General features: G+C 35.6%; 1 protein-coding gene across 1 annotated transcript in view; it reads right to left on the reverse strand.

Moving 5' to 3' along the window:
* The window catches only part of PCSK2 (proprotein convertase subtilisin/kexin type 2), a 295,645-nt gene that overhangs the window by 152,003 nt on the left and 120,075 nt on the right, over nucleotides 1–23,567 (reverse strand). Inside the window, exons 3-4 of the mRNA XM_003758170.3 lie at nucleotides 3,553–3,666; nucleotides 864–972 (exon numbers count right to left, since the gene is read on the reverse strand). Of these exons, the coding sequence (XP_003758218.1) occupies nucleotides 864–972; nucleotides 3,553–3,666 (223 nt within the window). The remainder of the gene's footprint in view (nucleotides 1–863; nucleotides 973–3,552; nucleotides 3,667–23,567) is intronic.

A 23,567-nucleotide genomic window follows, 5' to 3' on the forward strand; every position in this document is an offset into this window, starting at 1 on the left:
ATGCCTAATAGTGTCTGGAGAAAAGTGAAAAGACTCTCAGGGAACTGCAGTTTGTCTTTTTTTTCCCTCTCTCTATCACTGGTTTACTTGTCTTCTTTAAATTTCAAGAAAACCTTCTGTTCATGCTCCTCAGGATCATGGAAAATTAACAAGTTCTGTTAGATGACTTAGGATCATCCTGGCACAAGGTCTTTAGATATTCCCCAGGAACTTCTGGGATATGGGGCCCTCAGCAGAATGAAGCCAAAATTTACTGTGAGATGATACCAGTATTAAAAGTTAGTCTTGTTCCTGCATTATCCCCTTGAAATGATGGAGAAGTGCAGGTTCATGCACTGAATTGAAAGGGAATGAGATGAAACATGAATAACCATATATTAATGTTGTCTTTTCTCCAGGATCTGGATAAAGGTGAGAATGTAGTCATAAAATGGAAAGATAACATGGCTTAGGCTCTACATTATCAGTCAATTAACAAGCATTTATTAAGAATCCATCATGTTCCAGGAATGGTGCTATATTATATATCTCATCAACACCTTTTGAAGAATAAATATGCTTTTTTTAAAGCTTCATTGCAAAGAAAGCAAACATAAATTCAGGGGTATGCTGAATTCAGCCTCAACTAACCCTTGGGAGCCAATAGCCAATGGACAATTTTTGGTGTGACCATTTACACTTTGGAAATTTGGCACATGTTACAAATCAGGGATTGATTTATTGATTGTCTAGACTTAAGAAAATGTTAAATAAGGCATATTAAGCTCAAAAGTGTAGTAACAAAGACTGGTTGTTAAATATCTACAAGATATCCTTGGACAAATTCATGTTCTCAAAGGATATAAAAATTTAAAACTACTTACCATCATCCATGATTCCTATGGTAACTCCTTTTCCTGTGTACCCTAGCTCCCAGGCTTCAGCTACATTCAAATCAAGTCCTGGAGTCCCATCAGCTTGTCCAGTGTTGATCTGATACATAAATTCAAAAGTAGAAGAGCTTTACTTATTTTGTGCAGAGTACTTGGAATTTTCATTTCATATCTATTGCAATGGTGCTTTTATGTTCTTTTCCTCATTATGGTTTCTATATATTTATTATAAAATGTTATTTGTGTATATGTCATATTCTACCTACTACCTTATAAATGTCATGGGGGCATTTATTTTTGTATTTCCTACAGTATTTTGTAGATAGTAGTCATTTCAAAAATGGATTATGGAATCACAGTTATAAAACTGGAAGGGATATTAGAGACTATTGAGTCCAACACTTTTATAGATGAGAAAAAGCAGGAACATAATAGTTAAATAATTCGCCTAGGAGCAGATGGGTGGTGCAGTGGGTAGAATATTGGACTTTGGAATCAGGAAGACTCATCTTCAAATCTGGCCTCAAACAATTACTAGCTGTGTGACCCTGGACAAGTCACTTAACCCTGTTTGCCTCAGTTTCCTCATCTTTAAAACGAACTTAAGAAGGAAATAACAAACCATTCTAATGTCTTTGCTAAAAGCAAAACAAAGCCAAAACCTTAATGGGGTCACAGACAATTGACATGACTGAATAAGAGCAAAAAATTACACAGGGGTCACAGAGCTATTAAGTATATAGGTAAGATTTGAACCTAGGATTTCCTGAATCTTTGTTTCTCATTGTTTCTAATTGCTTGTTGAATAAATGCGTGGTTACCATGTTTTACTGTGTAATCTAATGTGCAAGGTTGAAAACAAACTCATGCAAAGTAATAAGATACCAAATCCACGTTTTTGCTCTTCCTTTAAGTCCTGATCCTTATTCCTTGGCAGGGTTCACCTTTCAAACATTGTGATGCATTGATTGTTCTATGGATCTTTAAGGCAAGCCATTCCTAGAAAGGTATTCTTTCAGAAAGCTTTTTATGACTTTTTAATTGCCAAGGTCAATGGCTTTTTCTTAGTCCTTATTTTTGAAACCTCTCCACAGTATTTGACACTGTTAGGAGAGGGAAAATTAAGAGTCTGGGATGACTACTAGAATATGAATCTGGGTAACTACAGGGCTAGTTCCTTATTGGAAGTAGCACAGAATAGACTTTAAAACACCTAAAATGCATGATGTAATTATTGTGCATGATCTTTATACCCACATACATTGCAATTTCCCTAAGATTTAGTAATACTTTTTGAGATAGCTATGGCCAAAAAAATACTGTTTGTGTTGTATTTATTTTGGTTATGAACTTATCTTAACTAGATTAGTTCTTGGATAACAGATCACTAAGCCCAAGAGTTTCTGGTTTCAAAGAAACTTTGCACATCAGAAGACTTTTTGGTTACAAAGAATTGGCCAGGGCTAATTCTTCACTGGTATAGCCTTCAAGAAGAGCTGTTTCAATGCCAAGAGTTACTTCTGTGCCAAGATCATAGTATCAGAGATTCATAGCTGAAAGGAACCTTAGAAACCATTAAGTCTAGCCCTTTCTTGTTATAGATAAAGAAATTATGATTTAAAGAGATTTAATGACTTGCCCATGATTACACAGTTAAGTCACTAAGGTAGGGTTAGTAACCAATTCTTCTAGAACTCTATCCACTGTGACATATAAGCTCCTTCAAATACTGATATTTAGCCAATCAAATTGGACAACAATGAGAAGAAAATACAGCCATATTTGATTTTCTCTCTTAGGAAGTGACCAAGTTTACATTCCAGGTAGCCCACTTTTCTATCTTGCCTGACTTCTTGGTTGCTGCCTTAAAAGAGAATTCAGAAAATCAGCATGTGCACTTTCAAAATTAAAGTAGCTCATTTCCCCTTAATGGCCTGCCCTGCTGACTAGTATTGGAAACACCTAACCCTTTTTGAGAAAGTAATCTAACCCAGATGAGTCCTAAAGGGCCACTGATAATCCTCAAAAAAGGTCTATTTCTTACAAGCTAGACTGGTTTTCAGTGTTTTAAATTTCATGGCAGTTAAGTGTCAGAGAACTTAATTCCCTCCAGATGTTTCCAGTACCATGTATAGATAGATGTTCCCTTAGTCACCAAGCGCTTCTCTTTGTACCTTTGTGATGTCACCTAATGTAGCTTTTCCTTCTGATTTCATAGGGTGCCTTCTTTCATTCCTGTGAAGTACTCTCACTTCCTTATCTGTGTACATTATGTAGACATGCATATAGACATTGTATATGTAGACATGCACAGGATTATGGACAAGTAAACTCACATTTATCTCTTCCTGTTCCTGAAAAATGATTTCAAGGATTTGTGTTAAGCTATTAGTAATATCTTTGGACATGAAGTGAACACAGTTTGCTTTCAAGAAAAGCAGATTTGAGGCAAAGATGCATGGAATGAGAAGCAGTGGGCCCAGGCAGAGGACAGGAAGGAAAGCTGACCACTTCCAGAAGGTGATTAAATAAAGTAGAACTGCATTCTTTACTAAATGCATTTCCTTAAGTTGCCTGCAGACTATTATTCATCACAAACAAAATTGGGAAACATAAAAATGGATTCTGAGCTTAGGTATTCAAGAAGAAAAACTTTCTAAAAAAATAATGAGAGACTTACCAGGTACCACTGCTTTGTAAATAGGGGATCATTCATGTTGATGTCAATTTCATTAATGTCTCTATAACCGCGTTTTTTCCTGTCAAATCCTTCCTGCTGCAAAGCCATCTTTACCTGAAATGACAATGTTGATGCATTATGCAACAAGATATGAACACTGCGAAGAACAGAAGAAGCAATCCATAACTCCTTTGATTTGTTTTCCAGGGACCAGATTCCATCTATATATAACACAGTGCTTTCTTAATGGAAGCCAAATTAATCTCACCCTGAGATTGCTTCCAGTGAATGTTTATTTGTGCTCATGGCAAACAAATAGGCCTTGATGTGTGCTCCAGGGGTATTTTTCTTGTAACAATTGTTGGGAGGCAAAATGAATATATTCATAGAAATAATGATAAGGAGGTTGGGTTCAGTCAACTGTTAATATTGAGTGAAATAAAACAAAAGAAAAATACAGCTACGAAGAAGAATTAGATCAAGCCATGCACTTAAAGGGAAAGAGGAGGCAAAACAGCATCTATCATTCTTATGGAGGGTTTGCTAGCATTTACATTTGTTGACAGAGTACTGCACCATCACAGCTTGGAAATCTGCCAAGAAAATTGCCTGGGAAGCCAGCAAGCTCTGAAGCAAAGTACCAGAATGTATAAGTGGAGTAACATCAATAGAATTTGATTAATGATGGCATTGTCTTCACTATGATCAAACACTTATATGTTGGACAGACAGAAATCTAAACTATAGGATGTAAATGGCATTCTTCTATAAGGACTGATACATTTAAACCTGACTTTATTTATTGCTGTTCAGCTATAGTGATAACAACGTCTTGACTCATAGAGGATGCTGTGATTTAATAGTAGTAAAAGCTAATTCGCTGCCCCAAAACAATAATGAGTCTCTGAGGAAAGTGGAGGAATATTGCCAGGAAGTGAGTGTGGGAGCTAGGAGTGTATTGCAACCAACTTTAAATGATTCATGAGAGTCAATTGTTAAATTTTCAGTTTGAACATTTATATCTTGGAAATTGGTAAGTGCCACAGATAAAGGCTTGACTTATTGTTTTATTGACTGATTAGACTTAAGAAAGTGATATAGAAAATGTAAATGATGAGAATTAGAATTTGAAAATATGCCCTGAGTTCATTCCCCTTCTCCCAAGAGGTGGTTGTTAAACATGCACCAGCATACCTAAAAATGCCATTCTAAAATAGTGTGAGGGTGAGCACAAAAGAGTGGGGGAACTTGAAAATACTCCAAAATCTTGAAGAAAAGTCAATTAACCAAAAAAATTTATTAAACACTTACTATGAACAAGATATTGTACTATGTGTTGAGGATATAAAGGTTTTCTGGTACATTGTAGAGGGACACTGTTCAGTAATGGCCCTTGAATTTCAAAGAATCATGGAGAAGGGCTTGGAAGAAGGAATCTCAGATGATTGATTCTCTAGTTCAATCCACACTTGAACAGGAATTCTTTCTACAACATATCTGAAAAGAGTACATTTAACTTTTGCTTCAAAACATCCATTGAAGAGGAACCTACTACTTCCAGAGATAGCAATTTCACTTTTTAGACAGTTCTAATTAGAACAATTATTAGAAATTGGTTTCCTTTTTTTGCAACCTCTACTCACTGCCCCAAATTACACGACTGGGATTGAGTAGAACAACTCATTAAATGGACAGTAATCTAATCTCTTTCCATTTTTAAGTGAAATAGTTGAAGATTTTAAAAAGTCAAATTTAGGATTAATCTGATTAATTAATTAATTAATTAATCTGAAAGCTGAAGAATTGTGACTTGGACAATTGGATGATATAGAATTGGAGGAATGGTTCTATTCAAAGAATAATCTTGAATGGTTTGATATTAACTTGGGAGGAGGTCTTCAGTGGATCTCTTAGAGATCTGTACTGGTTAATTTTTATATAAATAACTTGGATAAAGATAGAGATGACAGACTTATTTGGGTTAAAAAAGTAGAGTTCACAAGTACAAGATGGGGAAGAGGCAGTTTAGTCAAAAAAGATCTGGGATTTTTATAAAGTTGGGAAAGAACTGGGAGATCCAAGCTCAATTATGTGATCATAGCAAACAAGAAAACTAATGCTATGTTGGGTTATATTAAAAGAAGCATGACTTCCAGCAATAAAGAGATGTTTATTTCATTAAACTTTGATGTGTTCAGATGCCATTTGGAATATTGGCCTTAGTTTTGGGCCACTTTTTAAAGGAATGACATTGATAAACTGGAAGATATCTAGAGAAACAATTGAGATGATGAAGGGCCTCAAATTTATGCCATACACAGAGAAGTTGAAGGTTGGGGTGGTTAGCATAGAAAAAAGAAGATTTAGGGGAAAGATTATTGCTACCTTTGAGTATATGAAGTACTATCTTGTGGAAAGGGGATTAGATTTACTTGATCAAAGGGAGCAGAATTGTAAGCAGTGAGTGGAAATTACAAAGAAGTAAATTTAGGTCTGATGTTAAAAAATTTCCTAAAAATTAGAACGATCCTAAAGTGGAATAGTCTGCCTTGGGAAACTGTTGATGAATTCTCAGTAGCAGTATAATTATAACAAGAGGTTTTAAGAGAGGTCCTTTGTAACATAAATGTTAAACTGAAGCACCAATAGTGTAGCCCACACCAGAATAGAATGTAATTGGGAAATGTTTGACAAAATAAATAAAAATGTAGTAAAACATAGAAAAATGTTAATTTGTGGTTTTCCAAGTCAAGATGCAGCTGCTTCAGGGATAAGTAGCTATATGAATTAGACAACACTGCCTTAATAACAATCATATTTTCTTGAGATTCACTTCCTAGAATCTCCATTTAGGGAGAGTTCCTCAGATGATCATTTCTTCTTTTCCCATTAGGAGTCATCACATGCAAGTCAAAACATCCCCCTGTAATGTAATCACCCTGTCTTTCTTTGAAAACAAAGGCAGACAACAACTCCTCTGGATTCTCAAATAAGACCTACATTGGGTACCATTTCTCCACTTCTCTTTCTCCCTGCATACTCCCCATTTTTCAGCTTTCTTTTATACACTGTCTTTCTTTTTAGAATATAAGCTCTTTGAGGGCAGGGACAGTCTTTCTTTTGGTTTGTATCTGTAGTTCCAGGACGTAGCATAGTGCATCGGAAACATTTAATAAATGTTGTTAACTGATTTCAAGATAAGTGAAGCACTTATAACAAGTAGAATGTGCTGGGTTAGGCAAGTGCAGGTACCTAAGGTATGTGGTATAGGTATATCCAGGGCAATTCTGATTCTATATGAAATGATGTAAGTAAAATAAAGACAGGTTTTATGATGTAATTCAAGCAAAAGACCTCCACTGCTTCCTTACCAAGCCTAAAAATCACAGTGAAACTGTGGTTTCTTTCTAGAAATGTACAGTGATAATGAAGAGGTTCACTATATGCTTATTTGAACTCTGCTCCCCTGGAGGGCTGACTAGTGTTTCTTTTTACTTCTAAGAATGAGGCATTAAAAGATATAGCAATTAGTCATTTCTCAACAATGATTTTTTTAAGGGAAAAAAGAACAATGGGTTTATACCATTTTAGGTTTTATCTGAAAACATTCCAGCATCTCATCTGAAATAAATGAAGTCCTTGAGGGAGTTCTTTAATTTGTGGCTAGGATTTATTTTGGGAGGGGGGGGGGAACAATATGAATCATTGAGGGGAAGTTTTAAAATCTTACACTGAAGACTAAACCAGTCTCTTTGTAAAGATTTAATCCTTAAATTTAAAAAAAAAATTAGGGATTTAAAATACCATTCAACATTTAATTAGATTGAATACATACTAATACAATTGACTCAAATCTTTTCTGCATAGTTAATTTTTAATATCATGAATTAAATTTTATTAAAAATAAACATTGCCTCCTGAATGCCTGACCACCACTGTTTCTTTGAAGCTCAAGAATTGAATTACTTTCTTTACAACTTTGAAATCTCATTTCCCTCATAATAAGGGAATCTATCCTGAGATTGAAGATCCTGAAGAATTATCTGGTCTATTTTCTTTCCTTCCACAAGTACCATGTTTGAACTATTCATGAAATATGAAAATCTATAGCATTAAAAAACACCTTTAGAAAAAAAATTCATACTGCATGGGAGCCAGACCATAAAAATCCACACTAGTTCAAAATCCCACTCATTGTTTAACTTAGTTTTTCACCCCACAGGTTATGCAGAGGCAATGATCTGGTACAGTAAGTGAAAACAGTTCTTAACATGGAGTTTAGATCAAATCTAATGGAGTTTACGATCAAATCTAATCTTAGACACTCAGTAGCCATGTGATCTAGGTACATTACTAAATTTTTCTTTGACTCAGTTTCTTTCTAAAATGGGGATAATAGCACCTAATTCACAGGGTTGTTGTGAGAATCAATGAGATAATTATTATAAAGTATCAATTCTACACTCTGTGCTTTTAGCATAGTGCTTGTTCATAATAAGTTTTATATAAATATTAGCTATAATAATAATTATTATAATTATATATAATATATATCTATATAATAATAATAGCTAACATTTATATGTTAGAATAGGCTAATCTTGGATAGGTTAGATAGGAGACATGTACTTCCTAGAATATTATAGGCACAACACAAATGTTTATTCTTTGTCTCCTACATTTAGAGTCCTTTCATCCCCTTTCCTTATTTTATTCTACTATTACTAACCTTTCATGTACCATGCTTTGCATTTTTATGTATAATTACCATTTAGTATTTTACCAGGGGACTAATTTAATCAAAGCTTCCCCCTCTTAAACTAATATAGTCCTTGCAAAGTTAACCTTAGCAGTTGCTTTTCTAAATGCTTCCCTATCCATGGCCAGTGGCCTAATTGCTTAGATTAACAAGACTTTTGAGAAGTGGAAAGTACCTATTATCATAGAAGGTTTTATTTATAGGAACAGGGAAACATTGTAATTCAGACTCATTTTTTAAAACCTTAACACAAAATATGCTAAAAAAAAAAAGCCAGAACAACCCACATAAATAAATACATTGAGGAATCAGTGACAACATTCCATTTGTACTTAATTACATTTGGTATTTTTACAGAAAATAGGAGGGGGAAATGACCACTGAAGATGGTGAAATAGAATTGATTCATGACAAGATAGCAAGAGAGCAGTCATCTCCAGTGACGTCTTTTTATATAAGTGGCACTTTTGCTTCTCCCTTGGGTTTTTCTATATAAAATTGTCATCAAATACAACTACAAATTCCGGCATGTTTATTGAGGGTCTGAACTGCTGCCCACCAGCACCCCACGACATCTTCAGTCCAACTCCACCAGCAGTGAGATCCATTAAATAGCTATTACAATAACAACACAAATAAAAAAACAGAAATCAAACTGAAGTCCTGAAGGGAAAATAAAAGAAAAAAGAAAGAATTCAGATATTTAAGTTACTGTGTGTGCTTGTTTTGACTTTAAGGTAGAAAACAATGAAGAACACAGTTATGTCTGCAAATCTAGTTGAGATTGAGAGTTGGTTTCTTGAGGGGTAAGGGACTGTTTAATTTCAGTTTTTGACTCCTTAGGACAGTGGTTCTCAAAGTCTGATCCAGAGCATCCTGGGAATCTCTGCAAATTCATAATTAGTTTTTATTTTTAATGTGATCAATATCTATAACAATAAACCACATAAACAAAAACTCTTTGGACAGATCCTCAATCATTTTTAATAGGATAAAGATATTGAGAACAAAAGTTTGAGGACCACTGCCTTAGGATTTCACAGAGTAGGTGCTTATTAAATGCTTACTGCATTCAATTGAATTAAATCTGCTCCAAAGGAAGATTTATTCTCTGAACTCAATTTTCATTCTTTCCTCATGCTGACTTGAGAAAGGGAAGAAAAAAGTGCTGAGGCTTTGTCAAAGTTTCTAAAGGCCATCAATTTAATGTTTAATAAACACTTTTTTGTCTGCTTTGTGAATCACTAAGTCCTCATTATGGGTTGAGGGTGCTTTCTGAAAGGAACAAAAGAACATAAATGCCAAATTTTTATACAATGTCCTCCTAAAAACACCCACAGATGACCTTGATGATCATTCAGGAAGAGTGGAACAGCCACTGAGGCTAACGAATGCAGACTTTTCCCATTTGCCTCCTCATAGTTTTTATTAATCTATTCATGAATGAAAAAAAGGATTGTCCTGATGTTCATCTACAAAAAGGGATTGTAAATGAAGAAGAAAGGTACTATTCATCTCTTTACTTCTGAAAACGAATGGAATATACTTTGACAGAAACCAAATGAAATACCTGCACTACAACCTGAAAGTGATGGGGAATGGGGGAGGAAAATTGACAGTTTAGGTATAATTTTAGTCTCAGATAATAGGAAGTGAAATAATTTCTTAAGAGACATACATTTTCACCTTGATAGTAGCAAAAGTTTTAGTTCTTCTTGGGGGAAAAAAGGGGAGTGACAACCACCTGCATCATGTCCCACAACACCATGTTTCCAAAGCAGGCCCCTGGGTCATTTTGACCCACTCTCCTTTTTTTGATCAGCTAATGGAAAACCAACTCATTTAAACTACTAAACAAGAAAGACCTGCCAGACTTCATTTCTATCCTTGTCCTAAAAACAGAAATCCAGTCAGCAAGACTAGTACCTTTCTCTCTTCCTGTTACACTGAATCGTCAAGTATAAATGCAACCTTGAATATTCAAAACAGAAGCATTAGAAAGATCTTGAAGAGGGCTGGCATGGGCCCATCGATTAGGAGGGTCAGCTATCAGCTTCCTGAAGATATAAGTGATTGCAGTTCATATGCTTTTCTGCCAGCTTCACCTAACTCAGGCTTAGGGGACTGGCCTTAGTAAATAGACACCAAAATGAGGTTTGGAAGCACTGAAGCTTGGAGAAAGTGATAAAAGAAGGGCACCAAGGTCAACCTCTGGGCTTCAGCAGTCTAAGAGGCTGTGGAGTGTCCCAATTTCCTTGTTGAACAGGTTGTTTTACTTTTTTGGATAGCATAGTTACAGACAAGACATAGGTCTTAATATCAAAGATTCAAAATTAAACTATGATTACAATCGAATACATAGCATTGATTTGCTGTTATGATATTAATAAGGAGATAAACCCAACAAATTTCTTCCCTCCTTTACATGAATGAATAAAATGAATTGTGAAGAGAGTAGATTGCTAGAATTGTTTGGCTAAATTTCAGTGATCACAATATTAGTAAATTGCTATCTTTTAAAATCTGAAATACAAGGTATACAAAGAGAAGAATCAGCTCCATTAGGAAGGAATTGAAATAAAATCTTTTAGTAGGGCAAATGGCAGTGGGATCCTTTTGGAATCATGTGGAAATGAGGAGGGGAATAAGATGTACACAGTCAAATGTAATATAAGCTGGGGTATGATTTGTCAAAGGAGAAATTAAGGCAAAGTGCTCTAGGTAATTTAGAGAAGGGAAGGATGGATAACTTTCATTTGGAAAGAATTAGAGAAAGTTTTATGGAAGAGGTGGTACCTTAGCTGCATGGAATTGTAAAAGGAACATATTCTTGAGGTGGGGATGATCTTTGAATGTGGCGAAACTAGAGAAAGCAGAAGAACATTAGGAAAGGCTTATGGTCTAGTCTTGATGTGTCTGATGTAGGCACTTGATGTTTAGGCACCAAGTGTTGGGATTCAGTTATGGAAAGAATTCACAGTGGCCATTCTCTTTGGTAAAAAGTAGGATTATTTAGAAGAAATTACAGACAAAATGAAGGGACATAATAGACACCAGGAGTGGTAAATATGAAAAAGAGTGGGAGAGCATATAATGAGCAAGAAAGATGTTTTGATAATTAATGATGAAAAGACAAATTCCTTAGTGAAACTCACGATTACCCAAGAGAAAGGGAACACTCCAAGAGGTTGGAGCATACCCTCAGTTGTTAGGTTGAATCCTAAAAAGGATTTAGCACTATATAAGAAGTAAGGTTGAGAAGAGAAACACCTTAAGACATAGTGGGGTTAGGAGAGACACCATGTGGCATGTAGGACAGGTTAGGGGAAAGACACCATGAGACAGAGTGATACCCAAAGGAGTGCAGCAGCGATGGAAGGGGCATCTTAGAGAAGATGTAGCCTTAGGGATATGACTTGGATTTCTGAGCAAGGTGAGGTTGCCCATGATCCCAGCAGAGGGTAGGACCATTGAGTTAAACTGATCTTTTTCAGAGCTTTCTCCTTGCCTGCCTCAGGGAACAATTTTATTAATGCTCCAGTTTCCCTCTGACAACACACCTACCATTCAGGACCTTATCAGTCTGACTAGGATATTGCATTCATGAATTATTATAATATGAAATAAAATTTGAAATTTGTTTTTGAACTCAGATTGTAGAAGGACTTGAATGCCAGGATAAGCAATCTCCATTTCTAACATTTTGTAAGTATTAAAGTGCCACACAAATGCTAGTTATTAACATTTATTATTATTAAGATAAAATTGCTAATTTTATAGGTGAAATAGTTATGGGGGTGGGGGTTAGGGTAAAGATTTATAGTATTATTTTAAAAAAAACAATGCTTTTTTTAGATTTAGGGGAAGAGAGAACAAAGTGAGAAGTGTAGTAGAAGGAAAGAAAGAAGTAGAAGGAGGGATAGAGGAAGGAGGAAAGAGAGGCAAAGAAAAAAATGAGGAAGGAAGGAAGAATGGTAAGAAAAGAAAAGAGGTAGAGAGGAAAGGAAGAGGGAAGGAAAGAAAAAAAGAGATAGATGCTACTCAGTTTTTGCTTTGTACCAAATACTATGATAGAATAGAAAAACAAATGCCTTCAAGGAACTTACATTCTAATGGCCGGAGATAACACATTTTTGGAATGAAAGCTGGGTATTTTGGTTTGGAAGAGTATTTTGATTTGGAAGAGTTACTAGACTGATAAATAAAGCAACAAGGGAGTAGATTAACATCCCCATTATTAGAATAATGGCACTATTGATTTGAATATTGCTCCAAAACCTGAAAAGAGAGATGTTATATATAAAAAACATCTCCCCATATCTATCTATCGATTGATCGATCCTTACAAAAGGAAGCTGATGAGACAATAGCTTGGGAGTAAAGTATGACCAAGACTGACTGAATTAATGGACTCTGGGAGGCAGTAATCAATAAGAATAGAGGAGACCAAGGCAGGGAAAGGGTTCAGAAGACAAAAGGTTATGTTCTCAAAGCATTGTTTCTAGTTCTGGACTTAAGATGGTCATTGAAAAGGTGACTGGAGAATAGAGGAAAGCATGGCTAGGTCTGGGGGTAGAAAGATATGAGTTCAAATCTTGTCTCTGCTAGTCAGTATAGGTTCCCCAAATCCCCAAAGTTAACAATATGGCGCTGTTTCCTCCTCAATGTTGGTGATCAGTGTTTGATTTCTATAGGAAGATCAGGGCAGAGTTGAAGAGAATGGGAAAAGAGAGGCTCTTCAAGTCTCTTTGAGAGCTGTCTAGTTTCTGGGCTTCAGGTGCTTCTGGCTTCCAGTTTCTAAAGTAAATGGACAACCTTATTTCAGGGTGCTGGAGGGAAAATAAGACTGGAGAAAAGCCAACATATGAGAGGAACTGGCTGTCTCTATCATGTTCCTAGTCCCAATCTGCTACATTAGAGATCAAAGACTATCTCCTTGAGTGAGATCTTTATCTTGGTTGAGCTAAAATACCATGCTCCCAAATGGTGAGCTCCTTTACTCTGTATTATCGGGTCTATGCTCTTATATGTATGCTTGCTCTGATTTCCATAGTGCTATAAATTTGGATAGATGAATTTCTTTCCTACTTCCTATGTATGTTCATTGTGGAATTGGCATTTGGTAGGAAGAGAGTCAAGTCTTGGAGATAAAGATTAGGGTCTTGCTTTCTTCATTAATGAATAGTGATCAGAAGTATAACCTACATTTAAAAACCATATTCCTCTAGACTAATTATATTTATGGGAGCAAATAGACATAATTTAAGTTCATTGCCTTCCTCTTAGGAGACTAGAGTTATGGCTTCTAGCACCAACCTCCTGCTTCCCCTCCTGACAAGAATTAAAGTCTTCCTTAGAGAAGGATGGGGTGAGAAGAAGCTAGAAATATCATTTTGTTTCCCTTCAAGTCACATAATGACACTCCCCTGCTACATGTGAGGGACAGCCCTTGCTAAACATATGTTAAGAACTAACTGCTGAAAATATGAATACAAAAATAAGACAGATCTGCTTTCAAAGAACTTACATTTAATTTGGTAGGAACAACAAGTTCATAAATTAAGAATAATCAGGAAACCCATGCAAAATAAATACACAATCATTAGAGGTCACTAATATTAGAGGGAGCCATAAAAGGTCTTTTAAAGAAGATGACCCTGGAGCTAAGACTTGAAAGGAGCAAGGGTCTCCAAGATGTGGAGGTGACATAGATAGGTACTGCAGTTTGTGGGGCAATCTTCAAAGGCATGAGTGGGAGGTGGAACACTGTGCAGGAGGAACAACAGGTGGCCCAGTTTGACAGAAGCATAAAGGATATGGGGGAGGACTATTTACAGTCAATCTGGAAAGATCAGGTAGATAGATAAGGTGGATAAAAAGAAAGAGCTAACTTTTGAAGAGCTTTAAATGCCAAAAAGAAGTGTTTGCTTTTTATTCTAAGACAATGAGAAATTACTGAAGCTTCTTAGGAGAGTGACATGGATAGATCTGTGCTTTAAGTATATCAATTAGGCAGTCATGTAGAGGATGGATTATAGAGAAAAGGATGAATGTAGTGAAATCAATTAGGAGGATGTTGTCATAGTCTAAAAAGGTGAAATAGATCTGGAATCTTTTGGATGTGTTTTGGGCAAAGAAAACGAGAAATTTGAGACATGTTGAGGAAATGGAATTGACAAGATTTGGCAACTGATTGGATATGGAGGGTGAGTAAGCCTAAAATGACTCTAGCTTGTGAACCTAGGAAACTGAAAGAATGGTAGTGTCATCTATAGAAGAGGGGACATTGAAAATAAAGCTTGATTTAGGGCAAAAAGTAGAAGTTGTTTTGGACATAGAAATGACTCAGTTACTCATTGTTCTCAGTCCTGCTTATCAGTCATCATTGGGGAAGACTGGTGGGGAAGGAGACACTAAGTCTGCAGCTTTTTTTTGTATTACCTACGCTTGTGTTACCTGTAAACTGTCGTATTCTTGCTGCTTTGGGTAGAAATTGAAATTCAAGGGTCCAGCTTCTTTTGCTGAAGTGGACCTATCTAGATTGTCCCAAAAAATTCTCATTTACATTTATCTTTTACAGAAGCTGTCCCCAACCTTGAAGCCATCACTCATCAATGTGTTGCTACTTTGACATACTTAAAATAAAATCCTTTTAATTCTCTTTGTCCTGAGTTCTGCCTTATTAATCAGAGTGAAAACCCAAGTGAAAAATTTTTCTTTCAACAGACATATGTTGAATTTGAGATACCTATGGGATATCCAAATGGAAATCTCAGAAATGCATGTATGTGTATTTATACACACATATATAGTATATATACACATACACATATGTGTATCATTTGAATAGAAACATATTGAAAATATTAGAGTTGATAAGGCCACTATGAGAGTTCAGAGAAGAACCTGGATGGAGATTTGAGAGGACATGGTCTGTAAAAGTAGACCAAAAAGAGATAATTTGGACAGCTAGAGAAAGAACCATGATAAAACAAGGTCAGAATAAAACTAATAACTTAGTAGACTGGTTTGTCTGATCTCTCTTTTAAAAAAATACCTTTTTTATTTTCAAAATATATGCAAAAATAGTTTTCAACATTCATCCTTGTAAAATCTTGTGTTTCAATTTTTTCTCTTTCCTTTTCCCTGCCATTCCCTCTCCCTAGATGGCAAGTAATTCAATATAGGTTAAACGTGCAATTCTTCTATACATATTCCCATATTTATCATGCTGCACAAGAAAAATCAGATCAAAAAGAAAAAAATGAAAATAAAAAAACAAACAAAGAACAACAAAAAAGGTAAAAATGCTATGTTGTGATTTACACGCAATCCCTACAGTCCTCTTTCTGGATGATTTCTCCATCACATTGGATTTCTTTAGTTCAGTTCAATCCAACAAACAATTATTTAAGATGATACAAAAAGAAACCTTCTGCCTTCAACAAACTTACATTTTTGTAGACTAACAAACTGTCTTTCCTCTTTTATTTAGTTTTAGATTATGGAACATGAGGAAATGGAATTTGAGGGGTATTTGGAGAAGGAATGAAGGCACAAATGAATAAATAAAAAAGATTTATTAAGTATTTCCTATGTGTGAAGCATTGTGTGAAAAAACAAAAAAAAAAATGAAGAGAATCTGTCCTCATGAAACTTACATTCTAATAGGAAATAAAACATATAGGTGGTTAGGGAGTGATATGTTGGTCTGGAACTTTTCCTAGATATTAGTGGTAGGGGAATAAAATTATACATTTTTCTAGTAGTCATGGCAGTGTTACTTTAATCATGATTCCATAATTAGAAGGCCAGAAGCAGGGCAGACCAAGGATATATGCTTGGAATATATGAAGGCTAGTGAGAAGATAGCTAATGAGTAAAATGAGTCATGGTTGAGATCAATTTGATATAGTGAACCACATGAAATGGCTAGACTTGAGAGGCAACAGGGCAAGAGTCCCAGAAATGAAATGGTTAAGTCCTCTGAGCATGGGACATTAATTTGTTTGGGGGAAGCCAGGATTAGGAAGAGGACCATACCTCTCAGGGAAAAGCAATAATGCTTGTCTATGTGTGGGGGTGTGTGGGGGAGACAGTGTCAGGAAGTCACTTGCTTCAAAAGTGGCAGGGCCCTAAAAACAAAGTATGTCCAATTCCTAATTTCTCCTAGTATTATTGTAAATCAATGTACCCACACACTGTATACTGTGTGAAAGAGGGGAGGGGGGAAGAAGAGAGATGGAGAGAGAGAGACAGAGAGAGAGAGAGAGAGAGAGAGAGAGAGAGAGAAGGAATACATGCAGTTCTGAGTATACTCATCCATCATTTATTGCTGGTCACACTAATGCCTCTGCAAGTTTTCCCTGTGGATATAATGAGGATTCTCTTTACTTGAAGAATAGGAACTGAATTCTTGGAAATTTGGGTTCCGGTTATAAACAGTGCCTGTCCAGGACACTGGAACTGTGAAATTCATCAGGCAGCAAAGAGTAAAAAAGGAAGAAAAATCTAACCTTCTGTTCTTTCTCATTATATAGCCTTGATATTTTTTATTCTTCCTCAAAAGTCAGACCCTTCACCAACAGCCATGCCTTGTCAATTCTTTCTTCTTATTGATATTTCATTAAATGCTATTAAAACAAGTTCAGGATGACAGAGCAAAAGGAAAATGGGTATTTAGACTGCAGTTAGTGTACATCTAGGCTATTTTCAAGCTAGTAGCATATTTCCTTCTTCATTCCCACTTGCATCTAAGCAGTATTCTGGATGTCAAGTAAAGTAGACTCTGATGACAAAATCCAGCAAGGAATAAAGGTCTGAGCCATTGATTTTTAATATACTTCCTCTTATGTACAGATCATCAAGTGACTGGAGTGTTACTGAACAGCAGGACACTGATGCAGAACAAATAAAGAAAATAATGAATTGTCTTTGTTATCAAGCTCAAGGCGGGCTCAGAAGCAGCATTGTAACCAAATTGTTGGCTCTCCATTCTGGGAAATGGCAGCAAGAAACAGCTTTGGGTGCTTCGAGAAGGGAAAGGATTGTCAGATTCAATCCCTAAGCAGCAAAGATGGTTTGCTGAGTTATTCTAGAGAATCTTTCTCCTAAGGCACTGGTCTTAAACACTAATTGTATATTTGTTTTAAGAATCTTGGTGACTAGATGGATGGGGATGCCCTCAACAAGATGTAGGCAAATTTGACAAAGAGGAAAGGTTTGGAGAGGAAAACATATTTATGTTGAGTTTGAGATGCTTATTAGACATTCAGTTTGAAATGTTCAATAGGGAATTTTGGACTGAGCTAAGGAGAGATAGAAATCAGTGTGTATTTATCTCAATCTCTGTCACCTTTATCTTTCCTTCCATCAATATTACCTATATTAGACATCAAATATAGCTTTATCTATATTATCTATAAAATTATCTTTATCATCTCTATCTCTATTTGACAGTCATCTGCATAGAGATGATAAATAATTAATGGAAGCTAATGATATCACTAAGAAAATGTAGAGAGGAAAGAGGCTCATTGCAGGGTCTTTGGGTATACTTTACCATTCATACCATGCTATACCATATCATACCATGTCATGTTATAATATACCAAGTGGAATACCATACCAGATCATGCCATATCAAACCTGTTTGGCTATATCATCTATCACTTATGGGAGAAGTGATAAGAGATCCTAGTGTCTAAGCTAACACACAGCAAACACATAGGAGAGAACTGGTCTTAGCCTATATTATGCAATTAGAGAAATGCTGAAATACTTTCCTGATTAAAATGATCCATTCTGCCATCCTTCTGAGTGCCTGAAATACCTCCCATTGGCACCATTCTTTGAGGACCTTCTTTCACAAGTATGCTATTCTGAACTGGGTTAAGGCATTAGGTTACCCAGAAGTAGTCGGGCATGCCTTAGGCAATACTATATCAGAGAATAGTTTGTCTATAAGTGTGGTTTTGTGGCCAGGAGAATGAAAGATCTGGATATTCAATGGAGTTTCATTGCAGGTGTTACTGGGGATCCAGTTGCCTGGGGCCATGATGCTAAATATGAAATAAAAAGGTTCTAAAGATAAACTTTGTCTAATTTGAGTCTCAACTCCAGAAGGGAGATTTTAAATCACAGGTATTTCTTGAGATGATCATTTCTTAAGAGTCTGGTGGATGGCATTTTTGAATGTACTAGGGGATTTTATATGGATGGACAAACGTGCTTTAGAACATCTAATTAGGGTATGGGTATGAAAAACTTCTTAATTTAAATTCTACATCTTTTATTCTATGGTGCTAAGCAAGTTAGTCAAATTTTCAAAAAAAATGAAGGAGACGTATCATTTGGCTTAGAATTCCAGTTCTGTCTACTTATTAGTCCTCACCATTAGTCCTATATCCATCATCACCCTGATCTCCATCTTCCAAACTCTACTCCTTATCCCAGTCCAGAGTGTCTTCCCTGAGGGTCACCTGACTCAGACAGGTAAGCTTTTGCTTTATCTTCTTCTCCATAACCAGTCTTCCACATCATTTATCCCACTAACCTGACTTATCCACATCAGGCTGTGGATTCTTCTTCACCTTCCAAGCTTTCTTTTATGTATTATCGTCTTTCCCTTTGCCTTTCCCCTAAGAATGTGAGCTCATTGATGAAAGGCACTTTCTTGCTTTCTTATATTTATTTCCCTACTTCTTAGTACTGTGTCTGGTACATAGTAAGTGCTAAAATGAATAGTATTAATTAACATTTAATGCCTTAAGGTTTGGAAAACATTTACATGCATTAATTCACTTGATCCTCATGATAACTCTAGGAGGTAAATATTATTATTTTTTCAATTTTACAGATGAGTAAACTGAAACAAAGAATGATTAAGTGACTTGCCTATGTTCACGTAGATGCCAAGTCCAGCACACAGATGTACTCTATTCACTTTACTGTCTTAGTAAATGCTTTACCCGTTTGCCCCTCACTCTTTCTTTCTCTCTCACTTTCTCTATATGTCTGTTTCTGTCTCTGTCTCTATGTCTCTCTCTCTGTCTCTGTTTCTCTCTGTCTCTGCCTCTGTCTCTGTCTCTCTTGATCTCTTATCATGAATACTCAGTCATTAAGATTTTCAAACCCCTAGTTTCCTCATCTTTAAAATGGAGATAATATTACCTTATTTCACCAAGGTTGTTAGGGAGGCCATATAATATATTTTATATTTATTTATTAAAAAGGCAAGTTATGCATAGGAAGACATTCAAATTGATGTAAAGCCACTGAGTAAGCAGAACCAGAAGTGATATATTCAGTTGTTCTGACAATGTAAACAAGAAAAAATGGAAACAGGATGTTTTATGATTATAATGACTAGACTTAGCTCCTAGGATGAATTTGGAAAATGCTCTTATTTATTATTACAGAGGTAGAGATTATAGATAAAGAATGTTTCATATATTATCCGACACAGTTGTCATTTGGTTTTGCTGAATCCTCTTTTTCTTTTAAAATCATTACATAACGAGGTGATTCAAGACAATTCCACTAGACCTATGATGGAAAGAGCCATTTGTGTCCAGAGAAAGAAGTATGGAGACGTGTGGATCAAATGTGAATTAAAGAATAGTATTTTCACCATTTTGGGGTATTATTATTGTTTGTTTGCTAGGTTTTTTCCCTCGTATTTTTCCCCTTTTGATCTGATTTTTCTTGTTCAGCATGACAGATGTGGAAATATGTTTAGAAGAATTGTATATGTTTAATCCATAGTGGATTGCTTGCTGTCATGAGAAGAAGAAGAGGGGAAGGAGAGAGAGAAAAATTTAAAACACAAGGTTTTGCAAAGGTGAATATTGAAAATTATTTTTGCATGTATTTGAAAAATAAAATCTTTGTTGCAAAGTCTAATTCTCTGATAAGACAAGGTAGAAAGATATATTCAAATATGATTACAGGAAATCAAGAGATCAGTAAAATATATATTTTAAATTAGATAAAAATAAATGTAAGACATGATTTATTGTTAAAAGCAGTGTACTAGATAGGGTTGAATTTGTCTTTGTCAATTTTGCTCTCTGAGGTTGAGAGACATTAAGTGATTTGACAGGGGTCCTTCAGCTGATAATTTTCAGAGGTAGGATTTTTAACTTAGATCCTTTCTTACCCCAGCACTTATTCTATTCCCTCCCCCTGCTACCTTAGAATTTAAGAAAAGGAAAAAATCCAAACCAAAGTGAATAATTGTTTGCATAACCTTTCTCCTCCCCACTATATCTTCATTAACCCCTCCCCATTTGTAAATTTACTTATAGAAAAGGTAGTGATTTAGTCATAATCCAAATATAAAATTCATAAGGCGAGTCAAAGAAATGATTCAATTCCACTAATTCAATCCAATAAACATGTGTTTAGCATACTACCTTATATGATAAAATATCATATTAGATGCAAGGAATTAAAGTACAGAAATCAGTACAATCAATAAGCATTTATTAAGAGCGTTCTATGTGTTACACACAAATGCTGAAGATACAAAGAAAAAGTTAAAAAAAACCTGAATGTACCGAATAGAAGAGATCATAACAGAAGAGAAGACAGACACACAAATTGATATATACAAGATAAATATGGTATACATGGTAGGTCACTTTAGAAGGAAAGGCATGGGGAAAAGAAGAGGAAAGACCAGGAAATGGACACTTGGGCTGAGAGGAGGAGTAAAAGGAGAGTGTTCCAGATGTAAGTAGTGCAAGAGCTGGGGGATAGGAAATAGAAGATCACATGCAAGGCATAAGAAGTAGGTCTGTGTGGCTGGACCACAGAAAGAGTGGAGGAGAGTGATTGATTAAAATACTGGAATGATAGGAAAGTAAAACTTTAAATGCCCCCCAAATTTGTATTTGATCCCAGAAATGATAGATACTAAAATGTATTGAGTAGGAGAAGGACATAATGAAATCTACAATTGAGGAAAATTATTTTGACAGTGAATGATTTTTGGGCAGAATGATAGTGGGCAGAAATTAGAGCAAGGAAACCAATGTTGTAGAGAAAAAATGATAAGATCTATCAAGTGATTTGATATGTAGAGTGAGTGAAAAACCAACCAACCCCAAACTCAAAGATGATAGGATTTGTGAACCTGGATGACTGAAAGTATAGTGACATCTTAAAAAAACAAAAGGAGTAGATTTGGAAGAGAGGGAAAGTATTTGAGACATTTATGGGACCATCTAGTTTTAGATACCCAAAAGGCAAGATAAGAGGTGAGAGAAGAGACTAAGACTGAGCATATAGATCTGTGAATCATATAGATTAAACGAATGGGAGCTGATAAGATTGTCAAGTGAGAAGAATGAGAAAGAGGAGAAAAAAGTCTAATATAGAACTTTGGAGGATATCCATGGTTAATGGGCTTGCCATAAAGAGCCAGTAAAGAAAATAGAAAGAAGGAATGGACAGGTGTGGGAGAATCAGAAGACAGCAGAGTAATGAAAACCCACAGATGAGAAAGTATTGAGGAAGAAAAGTAGTCAACAGTGTCCAAGGCTGTAGAAAGGAAGTGAAAAATGAAGATTAAGAAGAAGGTCCAACAATTGTTGCTTTCCAGTTGCTTACATTTTATTAGAGGACACAACCTACATATATAAAAATAAATATAAAATAATTTGAGGAGGAAAAGGATAACTACAACAGGATTAGCAGTAGTACTAGTGCATATCATTGAAGGGAAATAAAGGCAACTAAAGGGTGCCATGGAGTGCTGAGCCTAGAGTCAGCAAGACTCATCTTCCTGAGTTCAAATTTGGCTTTAGATATTGATCAGCTGTGTGAGAGCTTGGGCAAATCCCTTAACCCATCTTGCCTTAGTTTCCTCATTTACAAAATGAGTCAGAAAAGGAAACGACAAATCACTCTACTTTCTCTCCCAAGAAAACCCCAAATGGGGTCATGAAGAGTCAGACAGGACCCAGAAGTAAAAACAAGCAACAATCACCACTACCAGAAAAACAATTTTGAAAAAAGCAGAGGGAGGGGAGAGGTAAGGAGAATATTCCAGTCCAAGGAAATGGTTTGTCATAATGTTTGAGAGGTTGGGCATAGAATGTTGGGTTTGGGAAAGATATAATATTTTAGATTAGATGAAACTTGTAGTGCCTAAAGGAGAATAATATGAAATAAAGCCGGAAAGACAGGGTAGAGACAAATTGTGAAGGTCATAGAAACCATTTTCAAAGAAACCAGACTGAGAAGTTTGTATTTTTTTTTTTTTAGAGACAATAGACAGTAGTGAGCATGGGGAAAAGATGTTATTTGAAAATGCTGACTGCATCCTTATGTGTTTGGGCAGGGTAACATACATTGTGAATGTGGTAAAAGGTTAAGAAGTTGTGCCATAGTTATAGTCTGATTATAGTATGGTTTTCTCCTGACTCAGGATACTTATTTAAGGAATTACTCATCCTTTTTCCTGAGGGTCCTCATAATTGTCTTGATTTGGCCTTTCTACTATATTTGTTTCTTTTTTTAAAACAGTTTACTCTGTAAGAAATATGAGGTAGGAAAAAAATGAGGATGAATTTCCATTTTTCATAGATATTACTTAAGAATTACTACCTACTTTCATTACTCTGCCTTGATTATTTACTACTTATGATTTTGGCAGCATTCTCATTTAGTTTCTAAAATAAACTATTTTGATGTTATATCCAGATTCATCTTTACTGCTAGCTTCTCCTTGTCTTATTACAAGAGGGGGACTCTTTAATTATTCCTTAGAGTTTCAACTCTGCTAATAATCTAGGTAGATTGCAGAAAATGTTTCTGTACAATATCCCTACCTCTTCAGAGGAAAGTACTAAAGAATAGCAAAGCATCAGTTGTAATTGATATATGAGTTTATCTGGTGGAGGGAGGGGGAAATTATGAATCAAAAGTATTTTAAAGAATTCTTATTTGAACATAATAACTTCTCTTCTTTTGCACCCATTTGAAGCAGTTATGATACAGTGATAGAGGGCTAGCCCTGGAGAAAGCAAGGACTGAGTTCAAATTAAGTTTTAGATTTATTAGTTGAGTGATCTAGGCCAAATCACTTAATCTCCTCAACTGTAAAATGGGTATAACAATAGCACCTGCCTCCCAGGATTGTTGTAAGGATCTAATGAGAAAATAGTTGTAAAGTTGTAAAGTACTGCCTGGTACATAGTGGATACTGTATGAATGTTAATTATTGTTATTATTGATGATACCTACTGGA

This window comes from Sarcophilus harrisii, chromosome 2, assembly GCF_902635505.1.
Source record: "Sarcophilus harrisii chromosome 2, mSarHar1.11, whole genome shotgun sequence".
In the NCBI taxonomy this organism is placed as follows: domain Eukaryota; kingdom Metazoa; phylum Chordata; class Mammalia; order Dasyuromorphia; family Dasyuridae; genus Sarcophilus; species Sarcophilus harrisii.